Genomic DNA, 27,468 nt, shown 5'->3' with positions numbered 1-27,468 from the left:
GGACCATCCATCAGTGACAGAACACACGCAGGACGGCAGCAAGGAGTCGGGAGTCGTTCGATGACACCACGAATAATGGCGGAAGGATGGACTAATAACGTTTTTCTCCCCATTCAACCGACCACTGATTCGTAAGTTTATTTTAGCGTGTGTGAATTATAACAGGATGACGTTGTGTGTAAAAAGCGTTTTAAGAATAGCAGTTGGAAACGGTTAGTACAATTTACAATGGGCCAATGGTGTAATCAAATAAGCTTTCTTTTTTTTTAATTAATGTATTTTACTTAAAAATAATAAACATTGATCATGTTATTTTAGATATTTAAATAATCGTCTTTAAGTTTGCGCCACATGACTTCGTCAGCTATCAATCAATCAATCAAAGTTTATTTTTATATCCCTAAACATAGACATAGACATTCATTTACCATGAATTAATTAACGTGGACCCCGACTTAAACAAGTTGAAAAACTTGTTCGGGTGTTACCATTTAGTGGTCAATTGTATGGAATATGTACTTGACTGTGCAATCTACTAATAAAAGTTTTAATCAATCAATCAATCAAAGGCATCTTATAAGTAGACGAAGCATTGACTGCTGTGACGCGAGAAATTCGGCGGCCATCTTGAAGTGGTGATGAATAGAATAGAATAGAGCAGGGGCGCTCACACTTTTTCTGCAGGCGAGCTACTTTTCAATTGACGAAGTCGAGGAGACCTACCTCATTCCTATTTACAATTTATATTTATTTATTTATGAAAGAGACATTTTTGTTAACAAGTTAATGGTGTTTAATGATAATACAAGCATGTTTAACACACATAGATTCCTTTCTTTCATGAAGACAAGAATATAAGTTGGTGTATTTGATTCTGATGACTTGCATTGATTGGAACTAGACAGTGGTGATGATAACATCCGCATTTTTAAATGGAGGGAAAAAAAAGTCCTCCTTTCTGTCCAATACCACATGAAAGTGGTTGGATTTGGCATCTCATTTGTCCAACTTGCATACTCGTTTTTAAACACTTTGTTATGAGAGTAGCATATGTGTGTGGCCCTTTAATGTCTGGCAGCAGGTGAGTGACGTCAGTGACTGTGCGGGTGGGCAAGCAAGTGAGAAAGCGGTCGCTGAGGGCGGGGGAGAAATACATTGGCATCAAACTCCGTAGCTTGCTGGCTTGTGCACGCTAGCTTTCTGAGACTCTTATTTTGTTAGCACAGGCAGGATGAAACAGGTCTTTTATGGTGAAGACAGGAACTGTGCAGTCAGTCTTTAGAGTTTTGACAGTAGGTACGGAGTCTCTAGAAATAAAATGTGTTTCTCTGCGTCCGCCCTGTTAGTGATTTTTTTTCTTAAATATGAGCTCGCAGCAGCCAGCGTCATCTCACAAGATCCTCGGGTGCCGAGAATGTCAAACAACTGACGAAAGTGAAGTCTTGGTATGATTGATGATTGCTCATTTTTATGTCTATTTTTTAATGCCTGGCTTGAGATCGACTGACACACCCTCCGAGATCGACCAGTCGATCGCGATCGACGTAATGGGCACCCCTGGAATAGAAAGTACTTTATTGATCCCTGGGGGAAAGTCAGCAACACAGTTCGCTCACAATAAACAATAATGATAATGAATAATATATAACATATATTATATATATAATATAGGAATAATATAAATATATTCTACATATATTCTACATTTAAGTGCAGTCAAGAAGGAACATATGCATTATACATTTTGATGGCTGTCGGTATGAAGGACCTCCTGTGTCGTTCCGTGTTACATTTAGGGAGTCTTAGCCTTCCACTGAACGTGCTCATTCTCTCCGCATGATCCGAGTGTAGTGAGTGGGAGGTGTTGTCCATAATGGCTAGGAGTTTTGCTAGACTTCTCCTCTCTGACACCACCGCCAGAGAGTCCAGCTCCACTCCCCCCACGTTACTGGCCTTTTACTGGCCTTCTCTACCAACTTGTCCAGTCTGTGTGCGTCCCACAGCAAGCCACGGCATACAAGAAAGCGCTCGCCACCACATCTTCAACATACTGTTCAGCAGACTGTTGAAAATAGTTAAAGTTAAAGTAAAGTACCAATGATTGTCACACACACTCTTGGTGGGGCAAAATTATTCTCTGCACGTGACCCATCACCCTTGATCACACCCAGGGAGGTGAAGGGAGCAGTGAGCAGCAGGGGTGCCGTGCCCGGGATTAATTTTTGGTGATTTAATCCCCAATTCCAATCCTCGATGCTGAGTGCCAAGCAGGGAGGGAATGAGTCCCATTTTTATAGTCTTGTTAGACTCGACCGGGGTTTGAACTCACAACCTACCGATCTAAGGGCGGACACTTTAACCACTAGGCCACTGAGGAATAAGAATCGAGGGATTACTTTTCACAAGTATGATTTAACATTAACATACTATTGGTTGTATTTTGTGAAAAGAATATCAAAATCAGAATCAGAAATACTTTATTAATTCATTCATCCATTCATCCATTTTCTACCGCTTGTCCCGTTTGGGGTCCCGGGGGTCGCTGGAGCCTATCTCAGCTGCATTCGGAATCCATCCATCCATTTTCTACCGCTCATTCCCTTTTGGGATCGCGGGGGGCGCTGGCGCCTATCTCAGCTACAATCAGGCGGAAGGCGGAGTACACCCTGGACAAGTCGCCACCTCATCGCAGGGCCATCACAGATAGACAACATTCACACTCACATTCACACACTAGGGCCAATTTAGTTCGGCTTGAGAAAAATAATCGCTCTAAGCCTGGGCCCCTGGAGAGGGTGTCCAGACTGACGCTAAGGGAAAAAGCAACTCATAGCCCTCAGCTACAATCAGGCGGAAGGCGGAGTACACCCTGGACAAGTCGCCACCTCGTCGCAGGGCCATCACAGATAGACAGACAACATTCACACTCACATTCACACACTAAGGACAATTCTAGAAAAATAATCGGTCCAAGCCTGGGCCCCTAGAGAGGGTGTCCAGACTGACGCTAAGGGAAAAAGCAACTCATAACCATAGCACACATCCCTCTTGCATGTGTGTAAGAGGGAAACATCAAGGAACACAAAGGACAGAGTTGAGTTTGATTGATGGATCGAAACTTTTATTAGTCAATTGCACAGTACAGTACAAATTCCGTACAATTGACCACTAAATGGTAACGCCCGAATAAGTTTTTCAATTTGTTTAAGTCGGGGTCCACGTTAAGAGAAGGAGCAAAGATCTTCATCCATCCATCCATTTCCTACCGCTTATTCCCTTTGGGGTCGCGGGGGGCGCTGGTGCCTATCTCAGCTGCATTCGGAATCCCCGAGGGCAAATTAAAATTTGTATCACAATCCCATTAAAGATCAGAGAAACGTTACAGGGAGACAGAACAGGATTGCTGACACCGTCTGCCAACATCCGACGGCCCTTATAAAAGAGGTGAGATACAGATAAACAGTGCGGGTGGGGCGGGGGGGACAACTCATACCCATAACACACATCCCTCTTGCATGTGTGTAATAGGGAAACATCAAAGAACTAAAAAAAAACAGAGTTGAGTTTGATATATGGATTAAAACTTTTATTAGTCAATTGCACAGTACAGTACATATTCCGTACAATTGACCACTAAATGGTAACACCCGAAAAAGTTTTTCAACTTGTTTAAGTCGGGGTCCACGTTAAGAGAAGGAGCAAAGATCTTCAATAGTACTGAAATCGTAGCCGCTAGCAAACAAGAGTATGACCATAATAGAATTGCTTGTCAATTAAATTAATTAAATTGAAAAATGTCATACTTGAATAAGATTTAAGTATTTGGCAGACGCTTATATCCAAAGCGACATACATAAAAAATACATATAAACAATCACCGTTAAAAATTATCATTTAAGGGAAGAATGTAATATAAAATATCAATACAAAGTGTCAAGACAGATTAAACTCTCTGCTGCTGCAGCAACAGAGATGCAGTCTATATGTTCCTAAGATATATAGATATCTAATGTATTCATACATTGTTTATGTACGATATACGCATTTATTTATAACCTAATCATATTGTTTCTTGAATTTAAAAAGAGCTGACTGTTTTTTTCCCCCTTCTCTGGGATTATATTCCCAGTTTCGATCTTGGATGTCTGGTCACCAATAGCATATACGAATATTCTATTACTGTTAAGCAAATTATGAATAATGAAACACGCCAACACATGCGTCCTTTATCCTAGCTACACGTTTGATAAAAAATCGTGTGAAAATCAGTGGTATTCAGTGAGGTAAGATTAATTAAATTCATTGCTCCTGCCAAATGAATTGCACTGAGTGGGGCGGATCACCACTCCAAGATGGCGGCCCCACGTCTCGTATGCGCCAGTAGACAGTAGCGGTCGATGCGGCGTCTACTTATAAGATATCTATGGCAATAAAACACGAGGGTCTCAAAGGGCTGCACAATCCACAGCGACATCCTCAGCTCAGATCCCACATCAGGGCGAGAAAAAACTCAACCCAATAGGCTAAAATGAGAAACCTTGGAGGGGACCGCATATGTGTGGACCCCCTTGGGCAACCGGTGCAATGGACATTGATTGGATATAGTTAATAGTGTGAGAGTCCAGTCCGCAGAGACGTCCTCAACTGATGCACAGATGAGTGGTCCACCCCGGTCCCAAGTTTGAACAGCTCGCGCGACATCTGTGGTCACCTAATCTGTGCCCCCCCGCCCCCCCCCCCCCCCCCCCTTTCCATGCAGGAGAGGGGGGCAGAGCAGAAATGAGACGGCAGATCAACTGGTCTAAATGGGGGTCTATTTAAAGGCTAGAGTAAACAAATGAATTTTAAGATGGGAATTTAATGCTTCTGCTAAAATGTTTAAATTAAAACCAGGTTCTGTGTGGACACCTTTAATAGCTTGCCCTAACATGTCACTTTTAGAGAGAATAAAGTTTTACTTTAAACTAAAATCATGCGGTTTACTGCTTTTAACTTAAAAATTAAAGTCGTTGGAATGTGTGCCACCTTGAAATTTGACAACATACAAATTGCTGTACAATAGGTGTTAAGTTATCTCAACAGTTTAAAAGAAAAAGGGTATTTGAAATAACTTGTTAGTCCTCGATTATTTTGATACTTTTCAGTACTTTTCTAAATAAAGGGGACCACAAAAAATTGCATTATTGGCTTTATTTAAAAAAAAAAAAAAAAACTTAGGGTGCATTAAAAATATGTTTCTTATTGCAAGTTTGTCCTTAAATAAAATAGTGAACATACAAGACAACTTGTCTTTTTTTAGTGAGTAAGAAAACAAAGGCTCCTAATTTAGCTGCTGGCGTATGCAGTAACATATCGTGTATTTTTCCATTTTAATATTTCGTCAAAATTATTAAGGACAATTGGTAGAAAATGAATTCTTAATCTATTTGTTCATTTACTGTTAATATCTGCTTATTTCTCTTTTAACATGTTCTATCTACACTTCTGTTAAAATGTAATAATCACTTATTCTTCTGTTGTCAACCCGCGATATATTGAGTATATCGATATATCGCCCAGTCCTAGTTGACATTGACATAAACAAATCCGATACAGGTCACACACAGGTAAAAAAAAAACCAGAATTGACCTGCAGTGTGAACAAGGCCTAAAATTCACTATAACCTTTAACATTTGGACATGTGTATTCAAAAGTTTACAGAGCGTCAGGAACACAGTAACGGAGAGGCAGGTGCTCAAACGAATAGATGACCTACATTGTGAACAAATGGAGCGAATTAAAAACGTCCCCAATCCGTTGGGCGCTGTCAATGTAATGTCTCGGGTTCTAAGGGTAAGTAGATCTCAAAGTTGTTGGTATTTCAGCTGTTTTTCGTCAATGTTCATACTAACAACTGCTTCTATTTCTGTCCCAAAGTTGCACAGACGCAGAGTTACACGGGGCCCAAAATTGTTTGCACAAGCTCCAACAGCCAGGCTTTCCACCCGTCGCTTTGACCTACTCCCCACTCGGAAGGGTAAAGCTGAACTGAAAACGCAGCTTGAAAAACAACGTGACTCGGAAAAACAGGTGTGTGTTGAACCGATTGTGTACCGCAGCAGTTTTTAACCACTAGGCTGCGGAGCACCTGACGATCACTCGTAGTAAAATAACCCATTTCTTTTAAAGGGCTCTGTGCAACATTTACACAGATGTCTAGAGGGCGCTAACCTTCCAATGTTATACCCCGCCCTCTTATGGCTACGACGACCTAATGACGTAGCTACGTACATATTAAGGGTGTGGGAAAAAATCGATTCGAATACAAAACGAATCGTTTACGTTGTGCGATTCAGAATCGATTCTCATTTTTAAGAAATCAATTTTTTTGTTGATTTTCTTTTTTTTTTTTATTCAATCCAACAAACCACTACACAGCAATACCATAACAATGCAATCCAATTCCAAAACCAAACCTGACCCAGAAACACTCAGAACTGCAATAAGACACAAACACGACACAGAACAAACCAAAAGTAGTGAAACAAAAATTAATAGTATCAACAACAGTATCAATATTAGTTATAATTTCAGCATAGCAGTGATAACAAATCCCTCATTGACACTATCATTAGATATTTATAAAAATAAAAAAAAAGTGTCACAGTGGCTTACACTTGCATCGCATCTCATAAGCTTGACAACACACTGTGTCCAATATTTTCACAAAGATAAAATAAGTCATATTTTTGGTTCGTTTAATAGTCAAAACAAATTTACCTTATTGCAATCAGTTGATAAAACATTGTCCTTTACAATTATAAAATCTTTTTTTTTTTTTAAATCTACTACTCTGCTAGCATGTCAGCAGACTGGGGTAGATCCTGCTGAAATCCCATCTATTGAATAAATACAGAATCGTTTTGAATCGGAAAAATATCGTTTTTGAATCGAGAATCGAATCGAATAAAAAAAAATCGATATATTATCGAATCGTGACCCCAAGAATCGATATTGAATCGAATCGTGGGACACGCAAAGATTCACAGCCCTAGTACATATGTAGCTGGCCTTGTGGTTAGAGTGATACAGAGTCATACCAAAGACTTTAAAAATGGGACTCATTACCTCCATGCTTGGCACTCAGCATTAAGGGTTGGAATTGGGGGTTAAATTACAAATAACTCCCAAGCACGGCCACTGCTGCTGCTCACTGCTCCTCTCACCTCCCAGGGGGTTGAACAAGGGGATGGGTCAAATCCAGAGGGTAATTTCACCACACCTGGTGTGTGTGACTATCAGTGGTACATTACCCTATAACTTTAACACATGCACGTGCATCTAGAAAGAAGTTCTGCAGCCTCCGTAGCAGAACCTCCAGGTTCTGTAACAGCTTCTTCCCTCAGGCCATAAGACCTTTGAACGCATCAAAATAATTCCCTCAATCCCCCCTTAAAAATGGATTAATTTACTGGAATATAAAGAGAATATAACATACAACCATAAATGTGGATGCATATGAAAAAGTCCAATATATTTATCTGTACAGTAATCTATTTATTTATATCTGCACATTGTTGCTCTTTTTACTAAAACAAGCTAATGCAACAAAATGTGGTACTTATCTGTGCTGTAAAGGTCAAATCTAAAAGAAAAGAAAAGAAAAGAAAGTCTAAGTCTAATTAGCGTTGGGTGTTGTTAGCTAATGATACCGATTTGCAGTCAACAACAAGACTGGAAATTATTCATTGCTTTTGTTTGTTTGCACGCGCTTCCTGCGCGTACATGTTGACAATATAGGTTGAGTAACCGCCACAAAAAACAATGATTTAATAATTTTATTACACAAACTTAGTAATTGTGAAAAATGTTGACAGTTTTAAAACCAATATGATCTGTTAAACCACTAACGATAACATAAGTTAGCCACAGTTCTACGCTATATTTTTTTGCTTTGAAAGAATGCAACTGTGAGCAAGTTGCGAACATTTCCTTTTAACTGATCTGTTTTTATTTTGCTCCAAAAAGGAATTTTTGTTCATCTATCAATGCCAGTGATGCATGGTGACAGGCAGACCAATTATGTAACCTTCCACCAGATGGCAGAGTCTGCTGTGCATATAACTATTTTATATACCTATTTTTCTGTGTGGAGTTTGCATGTTCTCCCTGTGACTGTGTGGGTTCCCTCCGGGTACTCCGGCTTTCTCCCACCTCCAAAAATATGCACCTGGGGATAGGTTGATTGGCAACACTGAATTGACCCTTCTGTGAGAATGTTGTCTGTCTATCTGTGCCGGCCCTGCGATGAGGTGGCGACTTATCCAGGGTTTACCCCGCCTTCCGCCCGAATGCAGCTGAGATAGGCTCCAGCAACCCCAAAAGGGACAAGCAGTACAAAATGGATGGATGCAATTCATACATACCTGTTCTTGTAAAAAAGAAAATTAAAGCCATATGTGGATATTTTTGTAGCACCGTGACATTACGTCCGGTTGTAGACACTTGGCGGGGAAACAAGCACTCACCGCAGACTCAGTTGTTACAATTATGATTTAGCCATCCTGTCTTCTAGCAGTGCTGGATTCCAGCAGCTGCTGAATATCCATCCATCCATTTCCTACTGCTTATTCCCTTTGAAGTTGCGGGGGGTGCTGGTGCCTATCTCAGCTACAATCGGGCGGAAGGCGGTGTACACCCTGGACAAGACCCCACCTCATCGCAGGGCCAACACAGATAGACAGACAACATTCACACTCACATTCACACACTAGGGCCAATTTAGTGTTGCCAATCAACCTATCCCCAGGTGCATGTCTTTGGAAGTGGGAGGAAGCCGGAGTACCCGGAGGGAACCCACGCAGTCACGGGCAGGACATGCAAACTCCACACAGAAAGATCCCGAGCCCGGGATTGAACCCAGGACTACTCAGGACTTTCGTATTGTGAGGCAGACACAGTAACCCCTCTGCCACCGTGCTGCCCGCTGCTGAATATATGTACAGATTATGGTTCAAAATATGATGTTAAATATAGTGCCAATAAGAGTGTCTCCTGATATGTAGAACAAGGCCAAGACTACGCCCTGATTTGGCAACACACCATAACCTATTCACTACTTCCTAACTAATACCTTGGAATTGTAACTGCTTGCAAAGTCTACTACGAAATACTTGCAAATGAGACTCAGATGTAAGTAATCTAGATATAACAAGACAAGAATATATATATATATATATATATATATATATATATATACATATATATATATATATATGTGTATATATATATATATATATATAATTATATATGAGAGAGAATATATGTAGAATATATTTATATTATTCGTATCCTATATATATAATATATGATATATATTATTGTTGTTATTATTGTTTATTGTGAGCGAACTGTGGTGCTAAATTTCCCCAGGGATCAATAAAGTACTTTCTATTTTATTCTATTCTCTTCTACAATACAGTTATCAGGTCACGGTGAAATGGTAAAGGGAAAAAAACATTTTATTATGAAACAAACTAACACTTGACACATGAACACAAAAAATGGTACGGTTGAATACATGGATCGATTCCCAGGTACTGGGAATTGGTACCATCTTGACTCAAATGTGGAAAAAGTACCCATGCCGAGTGCTGTGAAGTTTTTCTCATGTAAAATATATGCCTAGGCTCAATAAAATACTGGGAAACACTGGTGCACACTGTTTATTGTGGACCTTTATTATGTCATGTATCAACTTTGATGTTAATTCTCAGATTTTTTTTTGTAGGTGCGTGTAGATTTTGCTGAAACATTGGAGTTTTGCAAGGGCCTGATCACACAGAAGGTAAGTGTCTTCCATGTGTCAATAACTTTGGACTTTTATGTTACTTTGCTATTTGTCTACTTAAAGTACTGCCTACAGCTCAGCTTTCTACGGAGCCCCTAAAGCAGGGGTCTCAGACACGCAGGCCAATTGCGGCCCACGAGACATTATTTTGCGGCCCCCCACCTTAATATGAAAGTTTAATGTTAGTGCAGCCCCCAAGTTTTATATAAATGGCGCTTGACAGCGTTTTGTTATTTGGGTCCAAAATGGCTCTTTCAACGTTCTGGGTTGCCTACCCCTGCGTTAGTGGAAAAGCGGCAAATGAGTGAAAGTGACAGAGAAGTTGCCATGGAGACGAGGGTTTTTCTCACGTGCCAGACTGCGGTCACAGCGCGACATCTGTCCGTCAGTAATAACAGTCCCCGATAACCTGGACCAATTCAAACCGTTATTTGATTTTTTTTAATTGTTTAATTTGCATTGCCTCACACGATGAACACTATGTATATTTCTATATGATGCCGGATAACACTCCGGGAGCCGTCACTTTTTTGCACTCGCTATCCTGGTACTTTCCCGGCTATTATCCGCCGACCGCCGTGTTGCTGTAGGGAGGAAAAGCGGAACGACACACATTGCGGAAATAACAAATACAATTATATTCCACAACCCCAAACATGTCTTTTTCAAAGCCTGCAGTGAAGAGAAGGGTTAGTTAGACACTTCCAGGAAAAGTGGGAGATGCAATATTTCTTTGTTAAGCATAAGGGCACCCCGACGTGTCTTATTTCCACAGGAAAAGTTGCGGTGCACAAGGAATACAATTTGAAACGTCATCATACAACTAGACATGCTGAGGAGTATGCAAAATGTTTTTAAGAAATCATTTCTTGCGGCCCAGTCTCACCCAGACTGTGCGTCCAGTGGCCCTCAGGTATATTGAGTTTGAAATCCCTGCCCTAAAGGGATATGGGGAAAATGTTTTTATTTGTTTTAGATTTTTTTTGAATTATATTTAGTGAATTATATTTTATATAGCGCTTTTCTCAAGTGACTCAAAGTGCTTTACATAGTGAAACCCAATATCTAAGTTACATTTAAACCAGTGTGGGTGGCACTGGGAGCAGGTGGGTAAAGTGTCTTGCCCAAGGACACAACGGCAGTGACTAGGATGGCTGCTTCAGCCATCCTAGTTAATTTCTTTTTTAGATATATATCTCGTGTGCACGAGAAACTATCTCGTTCGCAATTTTTGGCAGCAGCAGAGTGGTTGTTTTGGTATATTTTAGCTTTGTAAAGGGTATTTCAACAAGTAAACAGTACAGTAGGTACTTGATATATATATATACATACATATATGTATGTATATATATATGTATATATATATATATATACATATATACATACATTATATATATATATATATATATATATATATATATATATATATGTAATGCTCAAAAGGGTATTCTAGTAAAATACGCGTGTGTAAATATGCGATGTGTAAAAATGAAAATATTACGTCAAATCACTTTTTGTCAGGCAATATTACATTTAATGACAATTTTACATAAATGAATACATCCAAAACACATTGTACATATTTATTATGTGCAAAAAGAAATAACAGTTACAAATGTGTGTAGGTTTTATCACATCAACACCGGACTTACAATAGACCTTTCAATCTAAATAATGCCACAGAAGAGGCAAACCGTCATTTTCCGGGCACGATTAAGTCTTAAATAATTTCAAACATGTAGCGATACAGTAACCACGGCGATAACGTGTTTGTCTTACACCTAGTAATCCGCCATGGACACACCAAACCCAAAAATGCAGATTCAGAAGGAAATACATTTTTGGCAGGCATTCACATTTACCACAACACACATGGGGTAAAGTCCCAGTTGGAAATACAGTCGAATTAACTCCTGGACTGGCATTTTCACACACACCTCAAACCATCCGCACGCATCCAATGCTTTCTCGTGCGCACGTGATGCATATCTCTTACGCACGAGACAAAAAATCTAAAAAAAAAAAAAATTCCCCATGTCCCTTTAGGGGCTCCGTAGCTTTCTGTTCCAGTTCGTAAGAACGATAACACAAAATAGTTTGTGACTTGTAAAGATCGCAGAGCTGAAGTTTTTTCCTTGCATGTGTGTGAATGAACAATCTAACGTGAATACTTGTACAGTGGTGCTTTAGTTTTTGTCCGCCCAACATTTTGTGTGATTCTTTTTTTTTTTTTAAATTAATATTTTCACCAAAATGTGTCAGTTTTTTTTACACAGGCCAAACACAGTCATAGTTTGCCAGCGTATCATCCTGGAAGTGAGCGGCCAAACAAAGAATTCCAAATGTTGGTTGGTCTGTGAAAAATGGGCAATAGTTATTTTAGAGTTGGGACACCATACAGAGTGTTAGTGTGCATGTAAATCTTTTAAAATCAACTTTGTGTTTGCAGTTTATTGGTTCATAGAACACACACTAACAGTGAACAACTCCTTGTGAAAAACTCTGAATTCAAGATAGAACTTCTCTTGCAATAGGATAGTTATGGAAACGTTTCTATCAGCTCTCACTGGATCGGTTCGCAGCCGAGTGTGAAGCGACCGGAATGAGAATCAGCACCTCCAAGTCCGAGTCCATGGTTCTCGCCCGGAAAAGGGTGTAGTGCCATCTCCGGGTTGGGGAGGAGACCCTGCCCCAAGTAGAGGAGTTCAAGTACGTAGGAGTCTTGTTCACGAGTGAGGGAAGAGTGGATCGTGAGATCGACAGGCGGATCGGTGCGGCGTCTTCAGTAATGCGGACGCTGTATCGATCCGTTGTGGTGAAGAAGGAGGTGAGCCGGAAGGCAAAGCTCTCAATTTACCGGTCGATCTACGTTCCCATCCTCACCTATGGCCATGAGCTTTGGGTCATGACCAAAAGGACAAAATCACGGGTACAAGTGGCCGAAATGAGTTTCCTCCGCCGGGTGGCGGGGCTCTCCCTTAGAGATAGGGTGAGAAGCTCTGCCATCCGGGAAGAGCTCAAAGTAAAGCCGCTGCTCCTCCACATCGAGAGGAGCCAGATGAGGTGGTTCGGGCATCTGGTCAGGATGCCACCCAAACGCCTCCGTAGGGAGGTTACGTCCAACCGGTTAACCGGTAGGAGGCCACCGGGAATACCCAAGACACATTGGGAAGATTATTTCTCCCGGTTGGCCTGGGAATGCCTCGGGATCCCCCGGGAAGAGCTGGACGAAGTGGCTGGGGAGAGGAGAGTCTGGGCTTCCCTGCTTAGGCTGCTGCCCCCGTGACCCGACCTCTGATAAGCTGAGGAAGATGGATGGATGGACGTAAACGTTACTAGTGAACACATGTTGCTCGGGGAACGGTTAAGGGATACACAGCACAGGAAGTAGGAAGTAAGATAGGCTAGTGTGTGTAATGGTTGTGCCTGCTGCTGATGATATGATTGACTTTATTTAGATTTATTGGTCACCGTTGAGGGAAATTAATTTTCACGGCCGTACATTTAAGCAATAGACATTACACATCACGAACAAAAAGACACCATACATGACCAACACATCTACAGGCTTGTCAGACAGGTCGGCCGGGCCTGCTGTTTAGGGCGGCTATAGCTGCAGGCATAATGCTTTTCCCGACGTAGTTCTATACCTGCGCCCTGATGGTAGTGGGATGATGTATGGGTGTAGTGGGTGAGTCACATCCTGGACTATTGTGTTTGCCAGTGGAATGATAAACCTGTGGTTTAGATCTGAAATGTTGGGTGTGGGTAAGCCGATGATTTTAGCTGCAACGGTTGTAACGCGTGTGAGTTTGGTCCGGTTGGTTACAGAAAGCGTAGTAAAAAACACATGGACCAGTACAGAAGGATGGGTTGAACGATGCTTTGGTACAGTAATAACAGGTGCAAAGTATAGTCCTTTTAAGTTTACGGATGACTGACAGCTGTCAGCAAGTTTACAGCACTAACCATCCACTCTTGAAAGTTGACTTTTTCAGGGTTTCCGCCAGATTGCCGACATATCTGTGGCGGTGGGGGAGGGGGCTGGGTCTCTAGGGCTGTGGTCAACATGACAGTCAAATAATTTGCTATTATGCACATATTTTTTTAAATAGGCCAAAAAAATACACATGCATTTAAAAAATCTCTGTTAATTGGTATTAACATACATTTAATTGTTTATCATTTTCGCTCAATTTTTTAATTATTGCTGCTTATTCTACAATGTAGTTTGGAGATTTTTTTCTTTATTAAAAATGACTAGCAACAAATCTAGCACCTTTTTCTGGTTATTGTAGACTACTCATGTTTAGAGACTCCACGTCTGTCGCTCCTTGACAAGGGAGAGCTGCAGTGAGCCTGATGTCAGTCAACAATGACCTCTTACTATTTGCACATTTACATTTTGTAGATTACTGTCTGTGGAATATGTACATCCACATCGCAGACATGCTGCCTCTGCTGCAGACAATAGCGTGTTTATTGCTTACGTTGTCGCAACATACGGTTTAGGCAGTGTTGTGTGGGTCTTTTTCCAGTGGCCGAATTTTCGGTGCTTCACTAGTAAATAGTGCGCAAATAGGTTATATATACATCCATACTGCAACAATGTTAATGTGTTATTGGTGTTAATTGTTCCCATGATCGTGAACACACTGTGCCAGAAAGGAGATTGGCGGAGAATGAGGAAGTGTTGTGTGTCTACCATGAATTTATTAACGTGGATCCCGATTTAAACAAATTGAAAATCTTATTCGGGTGTTTCCATTTAGTGGTCAATTGTATGGAATATGTACTGTACTTTGCAATCTACTAATAAAAGTTTCAATCAATCAAACAATAAATCAATCAATCAATGTCTGGGGATGAAGCACGGAGACAGACAGGAGAGAATGTGTGTTGGAATTGGGCCGATTATTAGCATATGGTTGGCAATAAAAGATAAAAACAGTGTCAGTCTTTGTGTGACTTCTTCTGTAGCTTACATTAAATTGTTTTTTTACGTTGTTAAAAAGCACATTTTTAAGGTGTGACGTCTTATTTTCCTGTGGCGGGCCGCCACGATCTTATACCCCTGTTTGAAACGGATTGGAGTAGCTTCTCTGTTCACTCCCCTAACCTCTCTGCTCGCCAATGAGGGTGTTCAATTAAGTCAAAAGTGATGTATTCCTCATTTAATTGTACTTCACATCAATTTATTGGTTCATATTTTTATGTGCATATTTTTGAGTGTCTAGAATGGAACAAATCGGAATTGCATCATTTCTTATATGAACAATTGCTTTGATCTGCACTCGATCTTCACCTAATCTTTTTTGGTATCAGTTTTGGAAAGGATTACTAACTAAAACCGAGGTACCACTGTATTTTCACTGGCTCTATCACTTCTGTGTCATTATCCAAGGTGGTGTTCCTCATGCTGTTCTATATGTTTCTAGAGTAAGCTAATTACTCAGCAGGACCATCTCCTTCGAGCGCTGGGCAGAACAATGGAGATCAACAAAAACCTTTCTTGGGACCTGGATATGAAGACAATTGAGCATGAACAGGCTAAGAAAGCACATGAGGAAGACAAGAGGAATATGAAAGTTAGTATGTTTTTGAATAATGTTGTTGTAAATGTACACTTTGCTGCTGAGAACAACCTCGTTGCCACATATACTCACGCATGGGGGTGGGTACTGAAACACAGTTCCATAATGGCACAGGTACGGACGATAATGGTAGGAACCAGACCAAAAAAAGGAAGTTGTTATCATTGCTAAATAAATGACGATGATGTTCTGTTTACAATTTTTGAGGCGGCATAACAGATAATTGAGGGTTTCTTGTACGAACCCAGCTTTCGCCATCAATTTGCAAATGTGAAGTGAATGAATGATGTGTTTTCAGTTCTTTCTCTGAAGCGCTTTGACCATGGGTGTCAAACTCTGGCCCGCGGGCCAAATTTGGCCCGCCATGTAATTTAATATGGCCCTTGAGGCAATATCAAATTAACATTACAGCTGGCCCGCCCTTATTACACAGCAGCGGTGCCGCTGTAACACCGCAATTTCTCACACTTGCCAATCCTCCCGAAGTTCAGTGCCCCTCCCGAAATTCTCCCGGGGCAAGCATTCTCCTGATTTTCACCCGGACAACAATATTGAGGGCGTGCCTTAAAGGCAATGCCTTAAGCATTCTCTTCAACCTGTCGTCACGTCCGCATTTCCTCCATACAAACAGCGTGCAGGCCCACTCGCATAATATATATATATATATATATATACACACATAAGTGAATGCAATGCATACTTGGTCAACAGCCGTACAGGTCACACTGAGGGTGGCCGTATAAACAATTTTAACACTGTTACAAATATGCGCCACACTGTGAACTCACACCAAACAAGAATGACAAACACATTTCGGAAGAACATCTGCACTGTAACATAACATAAACACAACAGAACAAATACCCAAAATCACTAGGAGCACTAACTCTTTCGGGACGCTACAATATATTTTGATATTTACCTCAGAAGGCTGCAAATAGAAAATAGGTATTACATTTTTATTTAAATTGTATTTGATATGCAATTGATATTTTTTAATTATTATTATTATTGTTTGAAACTGGATTTTGCATGTCACCATAAAGTTACTGTATATAAGCCTTGCTTGTTCAATGCAAAACTTGCTTGGGTCCCTATTAAAAGGTTAATTTGTTCAACCTTGGCCCGCGGCTTTGTTCAGTTTTAAATGTTGGCCCACTCTGTATTTGAGTTCGACACCCCTGGCTTTGACTATGAGGAAAAGGGCTATGTAAAAATAACCCATTATTAGTAGGGATGTAACTGTATTGCAGATACCGCTGTATTTCGGTTTTAAAGTCTTCACAATAATATCGGGACGCCTGATGGTATCAAACAAAATCTTGGTGTGTCGTTTTTTCCAGCGCTTTAGCATTGGCCGGGTCTAAAAATAAACTACATATCTCAGAATCCTCTGCAATGCCAGGCGCGTGGAACGCTGTAAGCAGGAGGTCAAATGTGTTCATAGTCGATGAGAGTAATTGTTTGCAAGGTTACGCCGTCTGGTTATGTGAGGTGAAGTTTAGTTCAGTTCAGTGTCAGTGTATTTGAAACATGCGTACGATACAATGTAATGCATCACACAATTCCAGTTGTTTCAATACAACACATCCAAAAAGGAGTAGGAAGAAGCAGAGTTGATTTAATCCAACCCCTTTTCATACATAGCAATTTTATCCAATTTCCTTGTTCTCCTTGTTCAGTGAATAAGGAGTGAACAAATAAATAATATACCATAGTAAAAGCATACAAATATTAAATACTTAAATCATTTTTGTCTCAATAAAAAGAAAAAAAAGAGTTCAAGGTATCATAATTCTTGTTCTGTGTACTTTGTGAACACTTGTAGTTTGAACCGTCTCTTAAACTGAATCATATTGGTGCTTTGTTTGATTTATTTGGTTAATCCATTCCATAATTTAATTCCTCATACTGATATACTAAATGTTTTAAGTGTTGTACGAGCATACAAATGCTTTAAATTACATTTTTTTTTAAGGTTATATTCCTTCTCTTTTGTTGAGAAGAAGTTTTGTACATTCTTGGGTAGCAGGTTATAGTTTGCTTTGTACATCATTTTAGCTGTTTGCAATAGCACCAAATCCTTGAATTTCAATAATTGTGATTTAATAATGATAGCAATAATTTAATAAAGTGTTTGTATGTTATCTATATCCAACATTATGTATTATTCTAAGGTAGATGTACTTATTTAAACATTAAGGGGGTCCTATTATACAAAACAAACTTTTGGGGCGGCATAGCTCGGTTGGTAGAGTGGCCGTGCTAGCAACTTGAGGGTTGCAGGTTCGATTCCCGCTTGTGCCCTCCTAGTTACTGCCGTTGTGTCCTTGGGCAAGACACTTTACCCACCTGCTCCCAGTGCCACCCACACTGGTTTAAATGTAACTTAGATATTGGGTGTCACTATGTAAAGCGCTTTGAGTCACTTGAGAAAAGCGCTATATAAATATAATTCACTTCACTTCACTTATCTGTTGGTATCAGTTTGTGTGCATTTCGGATCCCAATGAACTTCGAAAATTTCAAATCAGACGATGGAGGCATGGCGGAGATATGTAGAAAACAATATTGCCTTCTTCTAAACTTGCTCCAAACAAGCCGTTTTGAATTTGAGACTTAAGTGACGTGTTTTGTCTTAGTTACGTTGGCGAATATCTCCATATATGGAAGAGCTTTGCACGAGTCTACCATTTTTTTATCCAGTTGTAGTCCGAAGTTGTAGTCAAGTTCTTTTGGTTTATCCGCCTGTTGTGCCTTTTCTAATACAAAGTAGCATTTGTTCTAACTTAAGTCCGTCAGACTCCATGTGGAAGCACTAAAAACAACATGGTTGATGGGGTGAATACGAAGTGGAGGGACGTAAATGAGGCCGCCCTGAAAAAGGTGCATCGTGAAGCAACGGTCAAAAAGCGGCTTGAAAACGGCCGGGAAAGTATGAAATGTTATGTAGACCACAAGGAAGGATAAGTAGTATTTTCATCCAATCTTGGTATGTGCATGTAAACACCAACATGCAGTTATACAAATGCTGCCAAAAGCATTTTTTTTTATGCACGTCTGAATCAATCGGCGAATGTGCGGGCGTACCAAATGATGTGACCGGGTGAATCTATATAATGTTTATGAAGTTTATTTTATTTTTGAGTGTCTGGGAAAAAACAGCGGCGTCGACTTCTAGATATATACAGACCCTGTTTCCTAGATATATACTAACCCCGTTTCCTAGATATATACTAACCCCGTTTCCATATGAGTTGAGAAGTAGTGTTAGATGTAAATATAAACGGAATACAATGATTTGCAAATCCTTTTCAACCCATATTCAGTTGAATGCACTACAAAAACAAGATATTTGATGGTCAAACTCATAAACTTAATTTTTTTTTTTGCAAATAATAATTGACTTAGAATTTCATGGCTGCAACACGTGCCAAAGTAGTTGGGAAAAGGCATGTTCACCACTGGGTTACATCACCTTTTCTTTTAACAACACTCAATAAACATTTAGGAACTGAGGAAACTAATTGTTAAAGCTTTGAAAGTGGAATTCTTTCCCATTCTTGTTTTATGTAGAGCTTCAGTCGTTCAACAGTCCGGGGTCTCCACTGTCGTATTTTACGCTTAATAATGCGCCTCACCTTTTCGATGGGGAAGACAGGTCTGGACTGCAGGCGGGCCAGGAAAGTACCCGCCCTCTTTTTTTACGAAGCCACGCTGTTGTAACACATGCTGAATGTGGCTTGGCATTGTCTTACTGAAATAAGCAGGGACGTCCATGAAAAAGACGGTGCTAAGATGGCAGCATATGTTGTTCCAGAACCTGTATGTACCTTTCAGCATTAATGGTGCCTTCACAGATGTGTAAGTTACCCATGTCTTGGGCAGTAATGCACCCCCATACCATCACTGATACTGGCTTTTGAATTTTGCGTCGATAACAGTGGATGGTTCATTTCCCCTTTGGTCCGGATGACTCAATGTTGAATATTTCCAATAGCAATATGAAATATGGACTCCTCAGACCAGAGAACACTTTTCCACTTTGCATCAGTCCATCTTAGATGATCTCAGTCCCAGAGAAGCCGGCGGTGTTTCTGGATGTTGTTGATAAATGGCTTTCGCTTTGCATAGTAGAGCTTTAACTTGCACTTACAGATGTAGCGACGAACTGTATTTAGTGACAGTGGTTTTCTGAAGTGTTCCTGAGGCCATGTGGTGATATCCTTTAGAGATTGATGTCGTTTTTTTATACAGTGCCGTCTGAAGGATCGAAGGTCACGGTCATTCAATGTTGGTTTCCGGCCATGCTGCTTACGTGGAGTGTTTTCTCCAAATTCTCTGAACCTTTTGATAATATTATGGACCATTGATGTTGAAATCCCTAAATTTCTTGCAATTGCACTTTGAGAAACGTTGTTCTTAAACTCTTTGACTATTTGCTCATGCAGTTGTGGACAAAGGGGTGTATTACACCTTCGCCCCATCCTTTCTTGTGAAAGACTGAGCATTTTTTGGGAAGCTGTTTTTATACCCAATCATGGCACCCACCTGTTACCAATTAGCCTGCACACCTATGGGATGTTCCAAATAAGTGTTTGATGAGCATTCCTCAACTTTGTCAGTATTTATTGCCACCTTTCCCAACTTCTTTGTCACGTGTTTCTGGCATCAAATTCTATAGTTAATGATTTGCAAAAAAAAAAAATGTTTTTATTAGTTTGAACATCAAATATGTTGTCTTTGTAGCATATTCAACTGAATATGGGTTGAAAATGATTTGCAAATCATTTTATTCCGTTTATATTTACATCTAACACAATTCCCCAACTCATATGGAAACGGGGTTTGTATTTAAACCGTGTACATTTTCAAAAGATGAGTTATGATACTTTTGGAGAGGGTGGGCCAATGTTTCATTTGAAATCTGGAACGCCGCAAGGAACACACTCCAAAAATTGGGTTATAAAAAGCACAACAAAATAATCACAACACCTAAATGTTTACACGTAAGATAAAAATAAAACAACCACAATTTCATGTACTAAAACAAATGATAATATGCTACCCAAACTTTACTGTATTTACAAAATGCAATACATGCTCCACATGTATAACAAATGTACAATTGTTTCGCTGACATGCATGATCTGCTGCAGGACAAGGTGAAGGAAATGTTTCACCCAGTCTTGAGAGCATTTACAGCTCAGGTTTGTTGTACTTTTACTACTGTGAGGCTATTTTTATTCATCACATTACGTCATTGCACAGCTGCATGATCACATGTATGTAATGTCTTGTTTTTGTTGCAGAAGAATGAACTGAATGCGCTCAGACAGGAGGTAAATGGACTGATAGAAAAGTTGAGAGATGTGAGGAGAACATTCCAAGCTGAGCATCATTGAACGATTACGGTGCTTTAAATCGTAAACATGAGTTAAAAATGCAGACCCTTAACCTGTATTCCATGCCAAGTTGCCATCGCATTAATTAAGTTAAGTGTCTTTATTTTGGAGTCTTTATATTGAGGATCCAGGAAATTATAAGTAATTACCTACTAGTTTTCCTTCACACCAGTTTAAGAAATCTCCAAAGACTCTTAACAAGGATGTGCTGATCGATCAGCCACCGATTTTCTTGAAAAAGTATGTGATCGCCATTGCAGATTAATGCCTTTTCATGCCGATCACAAACACCAATCATTTCTATTAATTATTTAGTCTCCTGGCTGACAAGCTCGCAGCTAATTCTTTATCCTCAAATACAGTGTGAAGTCACTCCCTGAAGTTGATAATCACCTCCATTGCTGCAAAAAAATTAATTTCTTAGTTTCTTATGTAGGAATGCGTTGACGGATCGGTCACCAATAATTATCGGCCGATTTTTATGAAAAAGTATGTGATAGCGGTTGCTGATTATTGCCTTTTAATGGAAAATCACAAACGCCGATCCATTTTAGCTGACATTGTATTTTTATTCCACCGGCTTGTAGCTAATTGTATATCTCCATATACATTGTAGAGACAGTCCCGTAAGTTATAAATCACCTCCATTACAGCAAAAAAAAATGCATTGATTGATTGATTGATACTTGTATTAGTAGATTGCACAGTACAGTACATATACCGTACAATTGACCACTAAATGGTAACACCCCAATAAGTTTTTCAACTTGTTTAAGTCGGGGTCCACGTTAATCAATTCATGGTACAAATATATACTATCAACATAATACAGTCATCACACAAGTTAATCATCATAGTATGTACATTGAATTATTTACATTATTTACAATCCGGGGGGTGGGATGAGGAGCTTTGGTTGATATCAGAACTTCAGTCATCAACAATTGCATCAACAGAGAAATGTGGACATTGAAACAGTGTAGGTCTTACAGTAGGATATGTACAGCCAGCAGAGAACATAGTGAGTTCAGATAGCATAAGAACAAGTATATACATTAGAAGTACATTTGAGTTGTTTATAATCCGGGGAGATGGGATGTGAATGGAGGAGGGTATTAGTAAAGTGTTGAAGTTGCCTGGAGGTTTTGTTTTAGAGCGGTTTTGAAGGAATATAGAGATGCACTTACTTTTATACCTGTTGGGAGTGCATTCCACATTGATGTGGCATAGAAAGAGAATGAGTTAAGACCTTTGTTAGATCGAAATCTGGGTTTAACGTGGTTTGTGGAGCTCCCCCTGGTGTTGTGGTTATGGCGGTCATTTACGTTAAGGAAGTGATTTGACATGTACTTCGGTATCAAGGAGGTGTAGCGGATTTTATAGACTAGGCTCAGTGCAAGTTGTTTTACTCTGTCCTCCACCCTGAGCCTGTCCACTTTGGAGAAGTGGGTTGGATTGAGGTGTGATCTGGGGTGGAGGTCTAAAAGTAACCGGATTAGCTTATTCTGGGATGTTTGGAGTCTAGATTTGAGGATTTTGGAGGTGCTGGGGTACCAGGAGGTGCAAGCGTAATCAAAGAAGGGTTGAATGAGAGTTCCCGCTAGAATCCTCAAGGTGCTTTTGTTGACCAGAGAGGAGATTCTGTAGAGGAATCTCGTTCTTTGGTTGACCTTTTTGATCACCTTGGTTGCCATTTTATCACAGGAAAGATTAGCCTCTAGAATGGAACCTAGGTAGGTGATCTCATCCTTCCTGGTGATAACAATGTCACCCACTTTTATAGTGCATTTCTTATTATCTTCAGTATTGTTATTAAGTATTAGGACGGTGCTACCATGAATGGTGGACCCCGATTTAAACAAGTTGAAAAACTTATTCGGGTGTTACCATTTAGTGGTCAATTGTACGGAATATGTACTGAACTGTGCAATCTACTAATAAAAGTTTCAACCAATCAATCAAGGCTATACGTGTTACACACCAAGAACAAGCAGGAGCATTACCATGAATTGATTAATGTGGACCCGGACTTAAACAAGTTGAAAAACTTATTCTGGTGTTACCATTCATTGGTCAATTGTTCGGAATATGTACTGTACTGTGGAATCTAATAAAAGTTTCAATCAATCAAAAAGGCATGCTAGCAGCTAAAATAGCAGCGAAGCTTGTGTAACCCGCATGGTTCAGTCGCTGCTTTTTGTTACGGCCGGGACTCGAACTTTGGTCGCCGGCATGACAGACAAGCGTGCTAGCTACCGGGCCTGAGCTCGGGCTTTAAGCTTGGTAGCTAGCACGCTCTCCTCTCATGCCAGCCACCCAGGTTCGAGTCTCGAGCGGGACAAAAAAGCGAAAATGTTGATACCAGCAACCAGTACAAAGATTTGACTTTGTTTCTATAACATGATATTTTTAGCCTTTAAAAAAGTAGAGTTATAGCAGTCCCCCACATTTAGTATGCAGCCCTCGCAGGAATTTAGAAATAAAGTACATACTGAACAGCGAGATTTTTGTATTGTGACACTCTTACTTTATGTACTACAAAGTGATTTATCAGTAGTCATACTTAATTTTTTTTTATAAAAAATGGACTTACATTGCATTTTCTTACACCAGGCTCAGTGAAAAGAAGCAAGCATAATGCAGAGTTATTCAAAATCTTTACATTTTCCAGCCTTTTTAAGTTATATTTTCCAATATGTTATATATTTTTGGTCTGTTCTGAACTATGAACATATGTGCTTTCAGATATCAAGACCGGCGAAGGGATTACCTGCAGACAAAAATGGTAAACTGTCTTTCAAGTATGCTTTGTCAATTTAAAACCTATTTAATATCAAGTCAGGTGTGTCAGAGTAACTTGCAAAATATCACAATATTTATCCTACACCACATGTACGCTATGTCAACAGAGTTGTATTACTTTTGACGGACGCACAAAGCAGGTTGGGACCGCCCTGATACAAGTGAAATACTGAGTTTTGTGTTGATCCGATACCATGAAAATACAGAGGGCCAGTACCACCAATACCTCTTAGGTTGAACCTTTTTCAATATCAATTTTGGTATGGTGTGGTTTATTTGTGTCAGACAGGGCAGGCTCCTGGCATTAACACCCTGCATGTTGTTTGGAGCCACGTGATCACAAAGGCTCTAAACTTCAGCCAAGTAAATTTAGACCGGTGCTTATCAATTATTTCTTACACCCCGTCCATCTAACCCAGGAGGAAGAAAATATTTGGCGCCCTCCACCCCAACTATAGTTGGTATAACTTGTCCATAAAATTGTTATAAGTACACCTCTGCATAACATTGCATCCATATTAAAATAAAGAAAATAATAATAAAACATAATATAGATTAAATTACACAGACTAACTTTGTTAACATTGTTTTTTAGTCCTTAACAAATATTTCATGTGTGTCAATTTGCCTGAAATTAAAAACATTTGAATCCCTGTTTGAACTATAAACATTTTTAACCAACTTGAGCCATCCATCCATCCATTTCCTACCGCTTATTCCCTTTTGGGGTCGCGCCTATCTCAGCTACAATCGGGCGGAAGGCGGGGTACACCCTGGACAAGTCGCCACCTCATCGCAGGGCCAACACAGATAGACAGACAACATTCACACTCACATTCACACACTAGGGCCAATTTAGTGTTGCCAATCAACCTATCCCCAGGTGCATGTCTTTGGAGGTGGGAGGAAGCCGGAGTACCCGGAGGGAACCCACGCATTCATGGGGAGAACATGCAAACTCCACACAGAAAGATCCCGAGCCTGGGATTGAACCCAGGACTGCAGGACCTTCGTATTGTGAGGCAGACGCACTAACCCCTCTTCCACCGTGAAGCCCCAACTTGAGCCATTTAGTACTTAAATAAAATTGAATAAACTACATAAATAATGAGAAATACATTTTAACCAACAAAACAAAAATGAATGCAACACTTTGTGCTAATGGTTTTAATTTATTCATTCATATATATATATATATATATATATATATATATACATTAGGGCTGTAAATCTTTGGGTGTCCTACGATTCGATTCAATATCGATTCTTGGGGTCACGATTCGATAATATATCGATTTTTTCGATTCGATTCGATTCTCGATTCAAAAACGACATTTTTCCGATTCAAAACGATTCTGTATTCATTCAATACATAAGATTTCAGCAGGATCTACCCCAGTCTGCTGACATGCCAGCAGAGCAGTAGATTTAAAAAAAAAAAAAGCTTTTATAATTGTAAAGGACAATGTTTTATCAACTGGTTGCAATAATGTAAATTTGTTTTAACTATTAAACGAACCAAAAATACGACTTATTTTATCTTTGTGAAAATATTGGACACAGTGTGTTGTCAAGCTTATGAGATGCGATGCAAGTGTAAGCCACTGTGACACTATTATTCCTTTTTATTATTTTTATAAATGTCTATTGATAATGTCAATGAGGGATTTTTAATCACTGCTATGCTGAAATTATAACTAACATTGATACTGTTGTTGATGATATTATTTTTGTTTCACTACTTTTGGTTTGTTTTGTGTCTGTTTATTGCAGTTCTGAGTGTTGCTGGGTAGGTTTGGTCTTGGAATTGGATTGCATTGTTGTGGTATTGCTGTGTAGTGGTTTGTTGGATTGATAAAAAAAAAAAAGATTTTTTAAAATGAGAATCGATTCTGAATCGCACAACGTAAACGATTCGATTTGTATTCGAATCGATTTTTTCCCATATATACACACACACATATACATATTTATATATACATATACACACACATATACACATTTATATATACATACATACACACATAAACACACACACTTGCATATATATACATACATATCCACATTTACATATATATGTGGAATTCAAGAATAACGGTTAAAGTGATATTCAAAGCAGGTTTTGAAGCATGATAGTGATAAAGCAAGTGATATATTTTCGAGAACAAGTCACTTTGAGCCTTGATGGGTTCAGTTTATATTAACAGCCTACAAAATCAAACCCTATGAGAAACAATAAAAAGGGACCATGAATGTTTAAGTTACAGTATTGTTTTTCTTATACGATTTGAGTTCAATCCCGAGCTCGGGATCTTTCTGTGTGGAGTTTGCATGTTCTCTCCGTGACTGTGTGGGCTTCCTCCCACTTCCAAAGACATGCACCTGGGGATAGGTTGATTGGCAACACTAAATTGGCCCTAGTGTGTGAATGTGAGTGTGAATGTTGTCTGTCTATCTGTGTTGGCCCTGCGATGAGGTGGCGACTTGTCCAGGGTGTACGCCGCCTGAATGCAGCTGAGATAGGCTCCAGCACCCCCCGCAACCCCAAAAGGGAAGAAGTGTTGCTATGCGACAGTATGTGATTGATGTAAACTTTATTGCCTGGTTCCTTAAGTGCTGCACTGGACAATGGGCTTGTTAGCTCATTAGCCAGTGCTGCTTGACTTCACTTCTGAAATGAGGATTTGTGGTCACAGAGTGGCCACTGTTACAGAAGTAGGGTTTATTTAATGCCACACCAATGTAAGTAATTTATTCACAGCATAACTTAATATAAAAAACACTGTTTAAAAGTATAAACATAAAATAAAGATAACTAATCTGTTGTTCATGATTTTATCTGTGTTATCGGAATAGGACAGGATAGATTCAAGTTTAATCAAATATCTAATCGAATTGAGTAATACAATTTGTTGTTTTATTTATTTTCCAGGCAAGGAGCTGGAGTGCAGCGTCTGCATGGACAGAAAGTCCTCTATAGTCTTTGTCCCGTGTGGTCATCTCAGCACATGTGAGCACTGTGCACAGGCTGTGTACTCGTGTCCAATCTGCTGTGGCTTCATTGCACAAAAAGTGAAAACCTACATCAGCTAAGGTCTTGATCTTATTTTTTAAATGTGTAATATTAAAATATGACTTTTGTTTTAAAGTGTCGACTAGTTCCTGGCGGTTACTTTTTGTAGTACAATAAGACTTGACGTACAACATAGCACGATCGAAAATAGCTTGTGTATAGTACAAGGATTTTGTCTTTTTGAAGAGGTTATGGTGGGATGTTCTTTTACATATCGACTATTATTTCAAGAAGTAATCTGTGTAGTTCAAATGTTGTCATTTTTGTAAAAAGTAGATACTATTTTAATACAGCAGTTACAGAAAGAAAGGGATTCCCAATAGCCTCATTCCTGGGTGGATTTTGCCTAAGAGAATGAGAATCAGAATCAGAAGTACTTTATTAATCCCCAAAGGGAAATTAAGATTTTCTGCACAATCCCATTCAAGATCAGACAAACATTACAGGGAGACAGAACAGGATTGATGACGAGTCTGCCAACTTCCTGCGCCCCTTACAAAAAAGTGAGAAACAGGTAAACGCTTGGGAGGGGAGGAGGGGGAAAAAAAATCAGTCTTAAGACTGGGCCCCTGGAGAGGGGGTCCAGACTGAGGCCAAAGGGAAAAAACTCACAACCATAGCATACATAAGCATTTATGTAAGAGAGAAACATAAAAAAAAAAAAAAAAAGGACATTGAAGACATTAAAACAGCATAGCTGATGCAACCAGCCATTTCTACATACAGCTACAAAAAAAAAAAAAAATACAAAAAATATACACTGT

General features: G+C 39.6%; 1 protein-coding gene across 1 annotated transcript; it reads left to right on the top strand.

Annotated features, from left to right (window-relative positions):
• On the top strand, positions 1–27,229 carry LOC133540347 (baculoviral IAP repeat-containing protein 8-like). The gene is made up of 9 exons (XM_061882870.1): positions 1–131; positions 5,695–5,833; positions 5,918–6,070; positions 9,771–9,827; positions 15,269–15,418; positions 20,584–20,634; positions 20,737–20,766; positions 23,575–23,614; positions 26,564–27,229. Exons 1-9 carry the CDS (start codon positions 61–63, stop codon positions 26,722–26,724), a joined length of 852 nt encoding a protein of 283 aa, XP_061738854.1. The 5' UTR covers positions 1–60; the 3' UTR covers positions 26,725–27,229.
• Positions 27,230–27,468: the final 239 nt, after the last annotated feature.

The sequence above is a fragment of the Nerophis ophidion genome, linkage group LG22, assembly GCF_033978795.1.
Source record: "Nerophis ophidion isolate RoL-2023_Sa linkage group LG22, RoL_Noph_v1.0, whole genome shotgun sequence".
Taxonomy (NCBI): domain Eukaryota; kingdom Metazoa; phylum Chordata; class Actinopteri; order Syngnathiformes; family Syngnathidae; genus Nerophis; species Nerophis ophidion.
This window is presented reverse-complemented; position numbering and strand designations above follow the sequence as displayed.

Bases quoted from the DNA above. Each gene is read 5' to 3' on its own strand.
- LOC133540347 (XM_061882870.1), top strand. From the start codon at position 61: ATGACACCACGAATAATGGCGGAAGGATGGACTAATAACGTTTTTCTC. The intron at 6,071-9,770 runs GTGTGTGTTGAA...TTTTTTTTGTAG, and splicing joins AACGTGACTCGGAAAAACAG to GTGCGTGTAGATTTTGCTGA. The intron at 20,635-20,736 runs GTTTGTTGTACT...TTTTTGTTGCAG, and splicing joins TGAGAGCATTTACAGCTCAG to AAGAATGAACTGAATGCGCT.